The 18,362-nt window shown below is 39.0% G+C and overlaps 1 protein-coding gene across 1 annotated transcript in view; it reads left to right on the top strand.

Moving 5' to 3' along the window:
- SUGCT (succinyl-CoA:glutarate-CoA transferase) overlaps positions 1 to 6,594 on the top strand; it is a gene marked incomplete at both ends in the record, with an annotated part of 823,481 nt that extends 816,887 nt beyond the window's left edge. The window contains one exon of the mRNA XM_084229769.1: positions 6,431 to 6,594. Within this exon, the coding sequence (XP_084085895.1) occupies positions 6,431 to 6,594 (164 nt within the window). The remainder of the gene's footprint in view (positions 1 to 6,430) is intronic.
- Positions 6,595 to 18,362: the final 11,768 nt, after the last annotated feature.

Genomic DNA, 18,362 nt, shown 5'->3' with positions numbered 1-18,362 from the left:
CCCATTGGTAATGTTAGGATGATAGTAGTACTTTCCAGTCATATCCTAAAGGCTGAATAAATCAAATGTGTACAACACATACAATAGTGTATGGCACATCATAAGTGTCTGTTGAATATGTAAAAGAAGTCCTGTATCTTCAAAATTCCTTCTAATATAATTAATTCATATCTAAGAGAGTATAAAATTAATTTCTGGTATATGTTCTGATGCTGTTGGCGCCAGTGAATGTGTACATGTTCAGATGTGTGACTTGGGTATTCATCTAACCTCACTTAACCTCCATTCTGTAGGAAGAGGGAAAATTACTTACCTCAGAGATTATAATAATGAATAAGCAAAATAAATATTTGAAAAGTGCTTATTTTGTAACATGCACTTGAGAAATGGATGATTTCCTCCTCTTTAAATAATCTTTAAGTAACCTTACCCAGAGCTTTTAAATATCATTAAAATTAAGAGTATTTTTTATCTCTAAGTAGCTCTTATGAATCTAAAAGGCAGCTAACTTGCCCATGTTCTGGGAAAAACAGATTTGAAATTAGCAGGTGATCAAGGCTGTACCCAAAGTCTCTAACATAAGAACTGCCACAGAGAGGGGAACTAAGGACAGCAGCTAGTATGCATTGAGTGCTTACTTGAGCCCAAAACTCTTCTAAGGGATTTATTTTTTTCTTAATCCTCACATCTTTATATAGTGGGCACCGCCATCCCCATTTTACAGATAATGATACTGAAGCACAGATAAAGTAGATTACCCAAGAAGATGTCCATAAATGGTAGAGCCAGGTTCTGACTCTAACCACTGCTTCAGAACACACACTCAATCACTACCTAAATTAACTTCCTGAAAAAAATAATGGCTATGAGGTCAGCAGATCCAAGTTTGTATCTGCTCTATGATCTTGTTTACCAGAGTTCCAAATTCTTTTTGGTGATATAGGAGTAAAATGCATTACCAAAGGTTATTGTGAGTATCAAATTATGTAACAGTTACAAAGCATATAGTCCCAGGCCTGGTATACAATGAGCACCACTAAGAAGTAGTGTCAAACTTTCCCATGTCTGACTTAGAGACAATGACAGGATTACTCCTCACCTACCTTTGTATTTGGACAGCTGCCAGATCTAGAATGCTAGTTCCCTTGAAGCTTATTGGTTCAGTCTCCCCAAAATGGACATATGCAGAAGTTGAAATAAAAAGCAATGACCCACCCCGGAATCCTATAGACCACCCTGTGGACACCTCATTTAGAGGCCCCACCTGCCCTGATCCTTCCCTTGTTAGGGGCACAAGGAAACTCGGATTTTGACCAGTACTCATTAGATTAGGTAACTAGGTAGACCCCTCAGAGGGACAACACTTGAGGTTCCAGATTTAGTACCAGTTTATGTCCTGCAAACAACTGTGATGTATATGTTCCTGTGTTTTTCAGTTTGATTCCTTTATTAAGGCTGAGAGAAACCAACCTCACCATAGTTTTCCTAAGTGTTAAGCTAACGCTAAGACAACTCTAAGGTTCTTTCTCTGCCTCTTCCTACAGCACAAGAGCTGTAGTTCTTGCAAAAGTAAAACTACTCTAAAACTAATTTCTAAGGGCCTCACTGGTGGCCTAGGGGTCAAGTCTCAGCATTATCACCTCTATGGCCTGAGTTTGATCCCCAACCAGGGAGCTAACCCACATGGTGCAGCAGGACTCTCCTGTCTCACCGATGCTCCCCTTAACAGTGTATTTCAGTAAATCTGCCTGTTCTGCTCCCCATTCTGTTGCTGGTAAATTCTCTCACCCCCCACACCCTGCACCTCTGGCCCATACCCCAGATCTTCTACACAAAATAAATAAATAAATGAAATAAAACTAATTTTTATCCCTAAGTCAATGGAGAGTTGAAACATTAGATTTTGATATGAAGCTTAGATAGTAGAGAAAAGGCTACATAAACAATTTATTTAAAATTTATGTAGGGCCTCCCCTGGTGGTACAGGCAGTTGAGCTCAGCTCTGTGAAGGTCTGCAACCTCTGCAGCACCTGTTTGATCCCAGCCCGCCATTCAGGGTCCCACATGGCGTGGCAGAACTCTCCTGTCTCTCTCGCTGCTCCCCTCAGCAGTGTATTTTGTCAGTCTGCCTGTTCTGTTCCCTGCTCTGTCTCTGGTGAATCCTCTCACCCTCCCGCACATCTGGCCTGTACCCTGGTTCTTGTATAAATAAAAAAAATAAATCTTAAAAAAATAATAAAATGAGATTTCAGTATCAGGAATGTTGGAATATATGCAATTGCCCTGAAAGTACATTGTTTTGGAACAAGGACATTTATATGGTAAATGCCTTCTGAATTTGTACAACCTGGTCAAATCTTTTCCCTGAATTTCTGGCTTGCACAGCTGAAGGCCCACTGACATCTCTGCTTGGCTATCACATGGACACCTCAAACAGCATGTCCAAAAAAATACTTTGACTTCTGCTTCTACACAAACATGTCCATACAACTCATTCAGTCTTCCCACCTGGTAAATGGCCAGACCTTTTTAACCCTCATGTTCTGGACCCTGATATTCATGAAAGGATATCAAGATGAACATTTTGCTGGATTCTCATATGATATGTTCAGTCTGAAAGCATGTTTTTTTCCTTAATCCCTCATAAATTTCTACTTTTGTGTTTTCCTTTTTTCTGGGATAATTGTCTTTTTTATAAGAACTCTTAGCTTCTTCCTCACAACTTTTAGACAAATTATCTATTTTTATCCCTACATTCTTGGTTATATCTTTTTACTTTGTTTTCTGGTTTTCATATTAAATTCTCAATTGTGACAATAATGTTGCAAATATCAAGTGCTAAGTCTTGTTTTGATTGTGTTTTTGGAATTCCAAGCATTCCATTCTTGTTCTCTGTTCTGAGATATTTTAACTTTTCCATCGTTACTCTTTTATGTAGTTTTCATATTCTTGGTGATCCTTGGTTGATCATTCTTATATAGAAAAAAGATATGGATATCTGGCATTGATTTTGTCTATTGTTAAGAATGTTTTCCACTCTTGTTGGATCTACTCTGAGGGGAAATTCTTTGAAGGTTGTGCCAAGGCAGTTTAACTGACAGACTTTACAGGAGTAGTTGCAGAAGAGAAAGGGAGCCAATGACAGGCTCTGTGTCCTTCAAATACAGGGAGAAGGAGGGCTTTGCACTGGGGCACCAAAATCTATTCTGTAAGCTTTATTTTCCCACTCAAGTTTGAACTTTCCCTGCACAGCTTCTTGAATTTCTTTTTAAAAGAGCCAGTTGATACTTTGTTTGTGGTTAAATGTTAGCTACTTGTGCTCTCATTTTTAAAGGTTCTGAGCAATCCAACCTGGATATGTTGCCCAGTATTGAAAAATTCAATCCTTCTATTTTCAGTCATCATCCCATTCTAAGTTCTGTCTCTTTTAGATTCTAAATAAATTCAGGTGGGGTTAAATGCACCAAATGGCTTCCACTTTCTCTGTCTCCTTGTAGGGTATTCCAGCTTTCTCTACCTCTTTTACCTATCAGCGCTCATGGCACCCTGTCATTCATAAATTTGTTGAAATGTCACATTCACTAGTGATGCGCCTTCCCAGTCTTCTTACTCATTTGAAGTTTTATGTTTGATTAACTGCTATGATTTTATGTAAGTGATTTCAGGAAATAGGTCGACACGTATGTTCAAAGCCCCCCGAAGAACAGGATTTCTCTGTTCCTGTTTGTAAACAACTTTAAAACACTCTATATGTATTTCATAAATTTCCCTCCAAAACATTACACTAATTTTCACTAGGTCACCTATCCCTTTAAAGCAAACCAAAATATCCACAAGATTTGATAATTTTTAAACAATGTTGTATTTTATTGTTTTCATATACAATTCTTTGATTATTGATATTACATATTTCCTGTATTGTAGTATTCAATGCTCAAACTAACCTTTCATGGATAATGCCACCTTATTTTAGAAATAATATAGACTAGGTTCAGATAGATAACCATAGAGATGGAAACTAGGTTAGTAGTTACCAGAAGTTGGGGGAGGGTGGACTTGAAAGAAGCTGCTTAATGGATAGAGGGTTTTATTTTGAAGTGATGGAAATGTTTTGGAACTAGATAGAGCTGCTGGTCTCATTGCATTGTGAATGTACCAAATACTCTAAATTGTTCACTTTAAAAAATAATTTTAAACCGTTTTTAAATGGTTATATTATGTGAATTTCACCTTAAACTGTTATTTTCTTAAAGTCCAAGTTCTTGAACCTAACAAACCTGGACTTAGAATGAATTCTGTCACTTCTTAGTTGTGTGACATTGGGCAAGTTATTCTAATTTCCTAACTGAACTATTAACTGTCCTTAAAGTGTGAGATGGAGGGGCCTCCCTGGTGGTGCAGGATTTAAGTCTCAGTGCTATCAAGCTATCACCATCCACTGTGACATCAGTTCGATCTCCAGCCAGGGGAGCTAACCCACATGGCACAGCAGACCTCTCCTATCTCACCTGCTGCTCCCCTCAGCAGTGGATTTCAGTAGACCTGCCTGTTCTGCTCCCCATTCTGTCTCTGATGAATCCTGTACCTCTAGCCCCCAGTTCTTCTATGTTTAAATAAATGCAAAAATAAATAAAAAAAAATGTGAGATGGAAATATGAAATAAAACGTGGGGCATCAGTGGAAGTGGCCATTCCTCTGTAGTGGATGTTCTGTGTGATACAAAGGTGCAGTTTGGTGGCTTAAGGCCACTGACTTGTATCTCTATCAACAATAGCTTCTACAACATTGCTTTTTAATAGCAGAATTCTCCAAAAAGCTGGAGAAAGACCTTTACTTTGCTATCTGAGTTCTGTTATTCACATACACTTTGGTTTTATTTGTTCTCCCTGTGAGTTCCCCAAGTGAAGACTGTACTGGAAAAAAAAAATTGAGATAGAAATGCATTGTTTTGCCCTCTTCTTGTGACTGTCTAATTTCTTTTCCCAAAGCCTAATCGAATGAAGTATAAAGGATGGCCAACATAAATATCATTTATTGAGTGAGGCAACAAAGGTAAATCTGTTAGATCAACATGTTCTCCAATGTTCATCCAGCATGTCTGTGGAGGAGTTGGAATTTGGAGGAGGTTGCAGAAAGTGCATGGCCTTCAATGTGAGACAGCTGAGATGGACATGGATTAGCATACTGATGCTGCTTTTTAGCCATGGAAACTTAAACAAAGCCTTAGCTTTTTTGGTTGATAGAGAAGAGTGGGGAAAATATAGTCCCTTTTCAACAGTTGTTTAAAGAACAGTAACTGCTTGAGTTACTGCGTTTCTATTGCTTGGCACTCAGCAAATAAATGACAATAAAGACTGTTTCCCCTGCACACTGTGAGGTTCAAGAGAGATGTGGCAACTTTTGTCATCACAGTAACTAATGGATTTTTTGAATTATTGTAGGTTATGGAACATTTACTTAGTCCCTTCTATCTATTATCTCACTTTAGTCCTTATATCAAGTTTACATGGTAGATAATACTGTTCCAAGTTCAGTTGTAGAATATGAGGTTCAGAGAAGTTATGTGTTTTATCCAAGACAACGTAGCTGGAATCTATGAAGACTGACAACCAAATCCTAGTATCCCTGACAATAAAATTTGCACACATAACTTCCACCACTCAAAGGCTTCAACTAGGGTCTTCCTGAGGTTGAGTTGTGTGTAATCTTTTGAACTAATCCTGGATCTATACAATATTAAGCTTTCACCTGCAGTCAGATGTCTAGCTTTAGAGAGATGCGGTGGATCTGCGGCCATTGTTTTCTTGGAGCAGAGAGATTGCCCAGTTGACTGCCCTACCCTGACAGTGGTCGAGATGGGGCTGGCAGCCCCTGAGCAGACCTGGCATGGAGCTGGCATGCACATGCAGCCCTTGGCATGGTAGCAGGTGGGTCAGATGACCAATGCACAAGTGGTTGAAAGTGAGTCAAGAAAAGCCACATGTAGGGCCTCCCCAGTGGCCCAGCGGTTAAGCGCTGGGTTGCGAAGCTGCCCACAGCCTCTGCAGCGCCAGTTCGATCCCAACCACCGGGCGAGGGTCCCACATGGCACACAGACCTATCCTGCCGCCTGCTGCTCCCTTCAGCAGTGTAATTCCTCAGTCTGCCTGTTCTCTTCTCCGCTCTGGCTCTGGTGAATTATCTCACTCTCCCGCGCTTCTGACTGTACCCAGTGCTTGTATAAATAAATAAATAAATCTTTAAAAAAAAAAAAGGAAAAAGAAAAGCCACATGTAATAATACATTTCTTTCCACAGTGATGGTACATCTTCAAGGGTGTGACTGGCACTGATATCCTTGACATTCATTGAAAACACCCTAGGCTGATTGGATAATTAATTTCCTAAGGTTAGTCATTAACAGGCTTCCTGCTTTCTTCCTTCTTTGATAGGCCCAGCTGTGAGATACAGTAAGTTCAAGATGTCAGAGGCCAGGCCACCTCCCCTTCTTGGGCAGCACACGACGCACATCCTGAAGGAAGTCCTCAGATATGATGACAGAGCCATCGGGGAGCTGCTCAGTGCAGGCGTGGTGGCCCAGCATGCAACTGAGTGACAAAGGAACAGTGTTCTTTCTCAAAATCACAATCTAAATGCAAAGGCAACATTTGTTCTAATCCCTTCTCCCAGTGCTGGTGTCTGCATCTGGAAAGAACAATTAGAGTAGCTACACATTTCCTGCCTGGTGTCTCCAGAATGGCTCTGGAATCAATGAAGCTAGTGCTTTTAAATATCCCCTACCTTTTATTCCCTACTATCCCCCTCCTCCCTCCAGATAATGCATTAATTGTGGATTTGTGGGATTTTTCTTTTCCTGGAAAAATACATTCCTCATTCTAATTATGTTAATTACTTAAACCTTTGCCCCTCCTTACCCCCACAGATCTGAAAAAGAGCAGATCCTTGATGTTCTCTGCTTGCACATAAAATCCTCATTTAAACTTTTGTTAGGAAGTCAAAGCAATAAGCAAAATGACAGCTTCAGTGATTGATTTTAAACAGAATAACTTAATTTTGAGCTCATGAGCCCTTTGTTAATCTGTAATTTAAACCATGGGCTTTGCTGATGTCCATTATAAAACGGATCTCCTTTTATAATGGGGGTAAATATTTGTTTTAGGTTGTATTTCTCTGATTAATTAATGATGTGTGCTGGAAAATAAATTTCCATTAATGCATTTTGGGGTGTACATATACCTGCATTATGGTGAAAAGAGAGTTTCTTTAGTTGGTACCTTATTTTGAAATAAATGCAAATACAACAAGTTTATAAAGCAATGTTAAATGACTTTATATATTAAATAATGTATAAATAATGATAAATAGGAAAATGTTCTTTGTAATCTGAGTATCCACTATAGGAGAACATGTGCCTTAATATAAGTATTTGTGTTTAAGTAATTGTGAGTGAGTTTGAAGGATAGAAAACTTCTTCTGTACAGAATGTGGTAACTGATTTATATATAATTCAAGGATAAACTGTCACTCAGACAATCATTCAAGCCCCGGTACAAACCAAGGGATCAGTGGATTATTTGATCATATGTTGATATGACTTCTGGTCATCGCTGTTGGGCACACATATTTTAAAGCCATGTCACTATACTTAACTGATAGTGAAAGTTAAATTATAGATGTTCATCTTTCAAACTGATGTGAAACTACTTCTCTTTTTGTGTTCCTTTTTATTGGAATGATTTGAGCCATTTGTCATGTTGGGAGGCACAATATGTTTCTAGAATCAAGGATTCAAAATAAACAGGAAATTTGTTTTCTCACAAGACCTGTGGGACTTTTTTAGAAGAGCGCCTACTAATTCTTGAAAAAGTTATTGTACTATCCATTTGCTCTTTGTGAACATCTTATTCTGAAGAACTACTACTGTTATTTAGTTACAATTTCATCATACAGGGTAGCGTAATGTCCTCTACAGTACTTTTCTCCCAATGACTAATTCATTAGAGACATTCATTTCAGGCCAGGCTTATAAATGAAATCCCTCCATGACCAATGCTACTAGTAGTAAAAATGGCAAAAGACTGGATGAGAAAGAACTGGTAAAACCACATTTCTTGAAAACAGACCAACCATTTCTTCTGCTAACCCAAGTAGATATGTTGAGGTGCAAATCACTTAGGCAGTGACTCTATATGTCTAGGCAGCCATGTATAGGAAGATACTAATCATTCACAGAGCATCACAAAATGCCTCCAAAACCTTGAAATCAATCAAGATATTAATCTTCATTCCCAGCAGAGTCACTACTGGAGACTGTCTCTTGTGTAATCATGTATGTAACTATCCAAATTTTCATCTTCACAACTAAAAATGCTCTGGGAGAACTTTGAACCTGTTCACCACCCAACAGAAAGCATTTACGCTACTGATTTAGTGAGAAAAATAATTTAGAATACATTTCAAGTTCAAATAGATAATTAATCCTGAAAGAAACATTGTGCTTGCTAAATTTTCTAGCAATATGCCCCAGATCAAGTTATGCTTATAAACAAATGTGATGTTTTAATTATCAGGGCCTATTATCTTACACATTTCCAAAGTTTAACACACTCCTAAGATACCATATGCTCAAGTTCAGTTGGTGTCAAAGCCTGCCTTCTGGCAGGTTTGTGTCTACTGTTGGCCTAAAACATTATTTGAAACTTAGTGGGTTAATCATTATGGAATTGAGTGTGTATCTACAAACAATTAGGCTTCCGTGCCTTGATTATTTTCTTGAACTTTTTCTGCCATGATTTTCTGGGTAATCAAGCATGATATTTCCCAATATGTAGTCTGATATGCTGAATGTTTACCAAGAAGGAGAGAAATAGACTTCAAGTGACCACCCCAGTTACTTGATGTTCTTTTGGCTTTGATTTATCTTTCAGGAGTTATAAGTACAGTTTTGACTGAGAAAAACAAAGAAGGACTCACATAGGCAACTTCATACTATGAAAGCTAGTAAGGTGCATCTTGTTCATCTCAATGCTGCCTTCTACCAGTGGGCTTATTCTCCAGGTAATGGATCCAAAGGATCTGAAGAAGATGCCTATCATACAAAGCTGAACAGACTGTGCAATCTTCTGTGTCTTCTTCTGACTGTTCACCATTGATCCTTAAGTGGCAAAAGAGACAAATGGAAAAAGGAGCACACCTCACAACCTCTACGCTTTGACCTGAGCTACTAATTTTCCAACTTGCCCAAGATTGTGATATTCTTCTTTCATTTGCTGCTCTCTTTGGGAAGCAATTGGTGGTAGTGAACCCTTTTAGTAGGTGAGGTTCCTGAGACACAATGGTACATATTTCCATTCCAAATAGCAGTTGGAGAAAACTGAAACTCATTGCAGAGGTTCTTATGTTGAAGTATAGACGTTTTCTCAAATTCAAGATAAAATTGTATTTTTTCTTACAGTCCTACTATGACAATACCAGGATTAAATGATTTGTAAATTATGAATCTTGTCAGATGCTTACATAGTTTCTCTATATGGAAATACTAAGCTATCTTCCAAGCACAGATGACTGAAGTTTCACACCCTATCGGCTCTTGTCAGGACAGCTTTATGTGATGGGGTTAATAGGGTATAAACAATGGCAGTAGGGCCTCCCTGGTGGCACAGGTGGTTGAGCACCACACTGTGAAACTGTCCACAGCCTCTGAAGTGCAGCTTCGATCCTGGCTGGCCGGCCAGCCGGCGAGAATCCTACATAGCATGGCAGATCTCTCCTGTCTCACCTGCTGCTCCCCTCAGCAGTGTATTTCGTCAGTCTGCCTGTTCTGTTCCCAGCTCTGCCTCTGGTGAATCCTCTTACCCTCACATGCATCTAGCCTGTACCCTGGTTCTTGTATAAATAAATAAATCTTAAAAACATGGCAGTAGACACATTCCCCAAACACCTATCAACAACAAGCCTTTAGGTATCATTTTAGAAAGTTAAACATTACAAGCAAATAAATGCAAATACTTTGCGTGCATAAATATATATAAATATTCCATACACACACAAAGGAGTACTTTGAAGGAATGATACTTAGAAAAGATAAATTTGACTAGCAGGAAAGTAGAAGAGAATGTGAGTCCAGGTCAGGTAGACCCAAGGGCATGTCTGCTCTGGAGTCTCTGGAGAGGCCCTGCCAGCTTGGGCCTTGCCTAACAAGGAGGTGTCAAGAGGTGGGGACTGGCATGAGCTTAGGCATAACCTAGAAAACAGATGATTCCTATCGCAATATTTTTCTTTCAATGTAGCTCATTTTCCCCACTCTTTAAAACATGTTAGTTTAAAGCAACTATTAAGTCTTCTCCTTTGCAACATTCTTGATAAGAAGCTATGGTAGGCAGAACAATAGTTCATCAAAGATTTCCTGGATTAATTTCCAAAACCTGTGGATATGTTACCTTACATGGCAAAATTGAGTTAAGGTTACTAATGAGCTGATCTTAAACTAGGGAGAGCATTTTGGATTATCCTGATGGACCTAATATGATGATAAGAATTCTTTGAATGTGGAAGATTTTTCCAACTACTGATGACTTTGAAAATGGAAATGAACAATGCAATATAGGTATATTTTAAAGGATGGAAAAATAAAAAAAATGACTCTCCCTAGAGCTTCCAGAAGAGAAACATCTTTTCTTGATTTTAGTCCTGTGAGACCTTTTTTGAACTCATTTTGGAGTTTTGATTTCCATAACTACAAGATAATACATTTGTGTTGTTTCAAACCACTACATTTGTGATAATTTGTTACAGTATCAATAGAAAATGAATTCAGAGATTGTTCTGCTTTAGTTTAGAAGTATAAAGTGACAGGAAAATCACTACTTTTGCAAAGTGACCTACTTCCTTCCCTAACTTTCTTTGTTCCTCTGATCTTTGTAGCTCTGGAAAGGGCCTCTCTTTTTCTGTAATAATAACCATTTTTCTCCCTCTCCTTTTGTCTTTCTCCCCAACCCCTCCTCCTTTGCTTCCTCATCTTCTTTCTCTCCCTCTCTCTGGAGACACACACGCGCGCACACACACACACACACACACACACACACACATGCACTGTGACATATCCATGTTGCCCAAACATGGATACCAAAACCTGACTGACCTTCAGAAAAACAGGACTTGCTCAGTAATTTGGAAGATAACTAGTGGTGATTTTGGCCATGACTTCACCTCCACAAACAATCTGGAATTAATTTCTGGGTGGGGTGGTTCTTAACTAACTGACTGCCCCTTATCCTCTCTTTAAACTCAGGGAAAGAAATAAAGGCGTGTCACAAATGCTGCTCTGGACTGTGGCAGAACCCTTAAGCTTATGTGCCCCTATTTCTAAGAAAAACAGCTGGAAAAAAAAAAAGAAAACAAAATACAGAGTACAGTCTAGACTCAAGACAGCTGAGGTCTGACTGGTATGATTATTGAACTTTCAGCAGAGAAAAGAGAGGGACCTCATGATAGTTGATGGTTCTGCTCCGGCACCAGAGCTTGCCATTTCTTTCTTAGAAAAGGTGGGCTTACCCGGCCTTCCGCTGGTGATCAGTAGCTTGTCACTAGTCATTTGAATCTAATGATTTCCAGAGTGATGGTGTCTTCGTGTCTACCTGGGTTTTACCATTTGTTAAACAAAGTGGATGGAACTTCACTGATTCCCTTTGCTTTCTTCTTTCAACAGGATGAAAAACACTTTCACAAAGCCCTTCTTTTTCAACGCCCACGCTCCCACTATTTTCTTTTTCTGCACAAATTAACCACATGACAGTCTGTTCAACTCCTGTTGGTTTCTTTGGCTCCTGACCACAGAGATTGGAGGAACAGTGCTTTCCTGCTCCTCATCCTGTCACCCGCACCCTTTCCTTTTGCCCAGAAATTTCAAACCAGTGTGCACCATGAAGTGAGACACTCAGTTTCAGAAGATACAACCTCAATGTTGAAAGGAAAGAAATTAATATGACCCTGTAACAGGAAAACCTCTTTCTGCCTCTTCACCCCTTTGTGAACTCTAAAGAAGAATTCAGATTTCCAAAGTATCTCTTGCTATGAGACGTAGCCACACGTGTAGCACACATTCATGCTGACAGTCCTCGATTTATATTTTTATGTTTTTACAAAGAACTTCCTGGCTATTCTTCATAGAACATTGAAATGTACTTCTAAAGGACGTTTCTGAATACTTTCTTTGGAGATGGTCAAGAAAATGGTCACATTCATTTTGCAAGACCGATAAAGAATGGCTATTTCTGGAGGTAGAAAAGTGGACACTCTCTCCCTATCTAGGGGTGCCCTTATAGAGAGCCAAATATGTTTTCAGTGGCATTGACACAGATGAGAGGGCAGGATGAAATGCAATGACTCAAGTCACCTTTGGAAACAAAGCCCAGTGACTTGGGACACAGAAAACCTTCTTAGCTTGATTTGTAAACCTGTAGTGCACAAAATGTTTGATGATATAGCAATCAAAACTCTCCTATTCTTAAAACCACAACAGAGCTGGAAATATCCAAAATTGGACTTCCACCACTGAGTCCATGTTTCCTATCTTCTAAATCCCAAGTATTTTTTCCAGCTTCCCCTTCTGAGAAAACTTAAGTCACAGCATGTGGGCCCAGTACACAGGCAGAGGATGCTCAGGACCAGCTAAATGAATCAGGTAGTTGAACTCACTGACCAAAGTATGGAGAAATGAGTAGTTTGGGGGTCTCTGTGGGTAAGTGTTTAAGAGGATGCTTATTTGTAGAGTATTCTAACTTGATAGAATAAGCACGTAGTTCCAGATTAAGCCCAGATGTTCCCATCTGGAAAAGGTCTCTACTGCTACATAGAGTTATGAATGAAGATATTTCTGACCTCCACATTGGAAGTAATGTCTATATCTCAATTGCTCTCTCAGTCCCCTGTATTTATCAGGCCAAAACAGTTATTATACAGTGAGTTATAATCACTGGTCACAAGTTACTTGCTCCAATTAAACTATAATATTCTTGTGGGTATCTTAGTCACATAATCTCCAGTGATTATGGTGGTGCCTACTCTATAGGAGATGCACAATAAATATCTGTTGAATAGACATTCTCTCACCCACCACATTACAGAGAGGTACTCTCCAGGTTATCCCCTGGAAAGTAACTGCTTTTTTTTTTTCCTTAGTGAAAGTTCAAGAGTGTATTAGTTTGCTTTGGGTGCTGTAAGTTACCATAAATTTGGTGTTTTAATACAGTAGAGATTTATTCTCTCATAATTCTATAGATCAGTAATCCAAAATCAGTACCCTTGAGCTGAAATAAAAGTATTGGCTGGGACCCAGCACCATGCTCCCTTTGGAACCTCTAAGAATGAATTTTCTTCCTCGCATTTCCTGACATCTAAACTGCACTATTTTTATTCCTTGGTTCTTGGCCTTTTCTCTGCTTTCCACACCAGAACCATGATATATTTTCTCTCTGCCTCTATTTTCCTCCTTTTTCATAACATGACCTTCTGCGCATTAGCAAATCCCCCTCTGCCTCTCTCCTATAAGAACAATTGTGGTTCCTAAAGGAGCACAGCCAGGTTCCTTCCAGATAACCCAGATCATCTCTTTATCTCAAAATCATTAACTTGGGCCTCCCCAGTGGCACGGCGCGAAGCTGCCCGCAGCCTCTGCAGCGCCGGTTAGAGCAGCGCCGGTTTGATCCCTGGCTGCTCCCAGGCCACCGGGCGAGGGTCCCACATGGCGCACAGACCTCTCCTGCTGCCCACTGCTCCCCTCAGCAGTGTACTCCGTGAGTCTGCCTACTCTGCTCTCCCCTCTGGCTCCGGTGAATTCTCTCACCCTCCCATGCTTCTGACTGTACCCAGTGCATGTATAAATAAAATAAATAAATCTTTAAAAAAAATCATTAACTTAATCACATCTGAAAAGTTTTGGCCATGGGCATTCTTATTGCATTCAGGGATTAGAATGCAATATCTATTGAGAAGGACAATTTCCAGCCTATTATAAAGATCATGCAAATATTCTGATTTATATCATACTTTGTTCAATAAGTCAATGCTTTTTACTTAAAACAATTATTATTTGGTGTTCTCCTTTCATCTTTCCTTCTTTTAGAAGCATTGTCTGAAAGCCTATTGTAAAAGCTATTATTCTCCTCTATTTCTTTATTCAATTATTTATTTACATCCATATGCATCAGTGGATATTTCTTTGATTTTATGAGCTATAATCTGTTATGCACAAAATTGTTCTGCCTAAAGAGATGCAAATTTGTCCATTTAGATCCTCAGTTTGACTCCCTTTTGACATATCCCCATCATCTTATGAACATTTTATTAATTTATGTCAACAGAAGTAGTACCAGGGTCATGTAACTAGCCCTGGAATCAATCATTTACCCATAGAGCCCATATTCCTTTTATTAGAGAATGTTTGGGATGCTAGGTGTGTTCATTGTTATTGGGGAACCATCAGTTCTAGACATACTCACCAGAGCAGAGTAAAAATTGTCCTATCCTCTTTATGTCTATAAATATCCTTCATTTTGTGTAAGCCCTTTAGTATCTAAGTGGGATGCTGTCTGATTCATGAATCACTTAATAAAACCAATTAATCTCTGAAAAAAAAATTCATGAATACATATCAGAAGTTATATTTATTTTTGTCTATCTATTCATCCATCTTTCTATCTGGTGTGAATCTGAAAGCTGGAACGTTACAAAAGGTTCTACTTTTCTTTTTTCTTTTTCTTTTTTAAGATTTATTTATTTATGCAAGAACTGGGGTACAGGCTAGATGTGCGGGAGGGTGATAGGATTCACCAGAGACAGAGTGGGGAACAGAACAGGCAGACTGACAAAATACACTGCTGAGGGGAGCAGCGGGCGAGTCAGGAGAAGTCATGTGTGATTCTCGCCGGCCAGCCAGGATTGAACCTGTTCTGCAGAGGCTGTGGACAGCTTCACAGAGTGGCACTCAACCGCCTGCGCCACCAGGGAAGCCCAGGTTCTACTTTTCAAATGTGACTTTCTTTGATCAATAGAATGTGTTACAAGTGTTAGTGTAATGTTTCTTAGCTAATCTTTAATAGATGCCAGTGAAGCTTTCTTGATCCTCCAATTCAAATCTACAACCAACACTGCAGTCTAGTGTGTGGCTTCAGCTACTGCCATTGGAACGAAGAACTGCCCAACTGAAACTTACCCACATTTCTGACCTACATTAATTGATGCTTCTTAATCTGCTGCACTGAGGTTATATATTTGATAAATGTCACTTGAGGTATAAGTTGTATGGATTCCTGGCTAGTTGAAACAGAGATTATGTGCTATGGTTTACTATATTTTCTATTGAGAGATAGCAACCTGCTTTTGTTAAAAGAACATCTAAAACTATGGCCCTAATATTGTTACTTAGTGAATAGAATATTTTGGATTGTTTTCATGATGTGGTATCTAAAGGTCATTATTATGACCACATGCAAATCCTGTCCCATCCTCATATGAAACTTAGGATACTTATGATGGGAAGTTGTCATATTTCTGATTTGAAATGAGATAAAACTGGGAAAGAGCTTAAGTTATTTAGTGGTTTCTGTGGTAGGCAGCCTTTTAAAATGGCCCTCAGTGAGTCTGGTTTGCACCACTGTGTTGTCCCACATTGCACCAAGGATAAGTAACATGTAGCAGAGCAATGGTAAGTGACTTCTGAGGTTAGGTTATGGAAAAGGAAATCTTTCTTTCTCTCATCACTTACTCTTGGGGAGCCAATTGTGATGGAGTGAGCAGCCCTACATAAAGGCCCAGATGACAAGGAAGTTTTGGTGAGCAGCCAGTGAGAAACTGAGGCCTTCCAAGAATCATGTGGGTAAGTTTGGAGGCAGAGTCTCCAGATTCATTATAGCCAGGAGATGACTGTCACCTAGCCAACACCTTATTGATATCTCAGAATGGTGTAGTTAAGTCACTTCTAGATTCCTGACCCTTGGAAACCATGTACAATGTTATTTACTATTTTAGCATTATTTTTTAATAGAATTAGGTTAGACTTACTTTGAAGAACAGTTTGTTACATGGCAATAGTTACCTAACATATTTTACCATTAGATTGTGGCATAAAGTCATATATGACTTTCAGATTGAATTCCAATTTTGTAACTTCTCTCTATTCTCTGTTTGTTTAGCCTGACATGACATACCTGTATGGCCTTATATAGAGGTTTTAATGGGGCCGTGTTGCCTGTTGTATTTCAATTTCTTTGTGGGAATTCTGGCAGAAATTACAGCACTAATGGTAGGGTAACGGAGGGGCATCAATTAATATTGATTTATTAATGAGTAATTTCTAGAAGGATACCACAAAAGAACTTCCACGTTTACAGTATGTTCTAGACCCAATATTTCTCAAGAGGGAGAGGGCATATTATTCCTCCCATGGGACATTTGGCAGCATCTAAAGATAATTTTGGGTCTCATAACTGTGGGCAGCAGTGGTGAAGTTTGCTATTGGCATCTAGTGAATAAAGGCCAGTAATCTTGGTGAACAATGCACTTGACAGTCCCTACAACAAGTAATTATTTGGCCTATGTCAATGCTGTTGAGAAATGCTATTCTAGAAGAAAGAAGTAGATCCTTGAGCCAAAAGAGTGGGTTCTTGGCTGGTTATCGCTATGTCCTTTTATGCATTATATAAGTTTAAAAGACAATGGAGGTAACTCCCTGGGATACAATATGATCATAAAATAAATACTACACATTTTTGTTTCGATGGAAATGTAAAATCCTTATTTTGACTTCTCACAATGTATTTCTAAAATGGAAGGACCAAAGCTTTCTAGTTAATAGAGGGAGCTCATTAGTTTTTCTTAGTTGCAGTTATATTTAGGACAAGTCAAATTACAGGAAAGATCTTAGTTCTTAAAATAACCAGAGAATTGTAGCATGCCTGAGTGACACTAAACAGACCACATTTCTTGTCTAACCATCCTTTATTCTATAGAGTAAGGGACTTTGATGAGATAATATTAGAGATCCTAATTTCAAATTCTTAACATCTATGGTTCTTTCATTTAGGGTCAGACTAGGGATGCTCGGTAGTACAGACAAAACTAATGGACAGCTTTTTCCCCCTAAGATTTTATTTATTTATTTTTGCATAGAACTGCTGGGGTGTAGGCCAGAGGTGCAGGGGGTGTGCAGATTCACCAGAGTCAGAGTGTGGAGCAGAACAGGCGGATTTACTGGTGGGCTGTCATGGTGATAGTGCTGAGACTTAACCCCCAGGCCACCAGAGAGACCCTAGTGGGCAATTTTGAACAATGTTGCTCAAAGGAGAAGACAATCAAAGGAATTGGGAGAACACTTTTTGGGGTTTTGGTAACCTATAACTGTACAGATATAGAATATTTACAAAGATAACAAATATAAAGTGAGATAATCCATGCATTCCTTGGCATATCTTTCTATCTCTCTGAAATAAGCACACTACAGATTTTCACTCTGCAGGAGAGTTGAGATGTAGTTGAGATTGAAGTACTCAGCCTGGGCAGGGACTCGGGTCAGCCTCAGTAAAACCCAGCTGACCTCGATCAGCACATAACATTACCCTAAATCTCTGAAAACCTGCACATCTGGGAGACACAGGTTCTTCTCTACAATTGGAACTGTGGGGTGGTATCTGACAACACGAAAAGGAGGATACAAATGTGCAAAACATTATTCAACATTGGAAATTCTGTCCAATTGTTCTAACGAGGTTAAAGGAGGACCAAAAACTTACCAACAAACTTCCCAATGGAAAAAAACTACCTCACCAAAGGAAATGATATTTCAAAGAATTGAATGGAAGATGAACATTTAAAGGTCATAGATAGAATTTAAACTTAGATGATGAAGTTTTCTTTTCTTTCTTTTTTTTTTATTTTTTTTGGATCTACTTGTCAACTTAATAGGCCTAAGCCAGTTACACCTAGAAGATATGCAAAGGAAAGGGCATCTGGCACCCAGCCTTCTACATGGTGCACTCAACCGTTAGGGTGTGGCTTGACTCCCAGATCCACCCATTCCTTCCATGTCTACCGTCACTCTTTAGATTTGTGCCCTTGTTGCTTCCTCTCTTTATACCCTTCTGCCATGTCTGGTCTTTCTTCCAAACCTAGTTTTAAAAGTTACCCATCCAGTGAAACTTAGGAAATATCATTATAATCCATTATGATTCTAAGTTACTACTCCTTTATTCTGGAAAAATAGGACTAATTTTATTTTGCTATCAACAGCATTGTTAAGTTGTGGGCAGATGGAGAGTTTCACTCAAACTCAAGGATGAGAAATGCAACTGCGAAGAAAAGACACTTATT

The sequence above is a fragment of the Talpa europaea genome (assembly GCF_964194135.1).
Source record: "Talpa europaea genome assembly, chromosome: 3".
In the NCBI taxonomy this organism is placed as follows: domain Eukaryota; kingdom Metazoa; phylum Chordata; class Mammalia; order Eulipotyphla; family Talpidae; genus Talpa; species Talpa europaea.
Note: the sequence above shows the minus strand (reverse complement) of the source record. Positions and strands in the feature narration are given on the sequence as shown.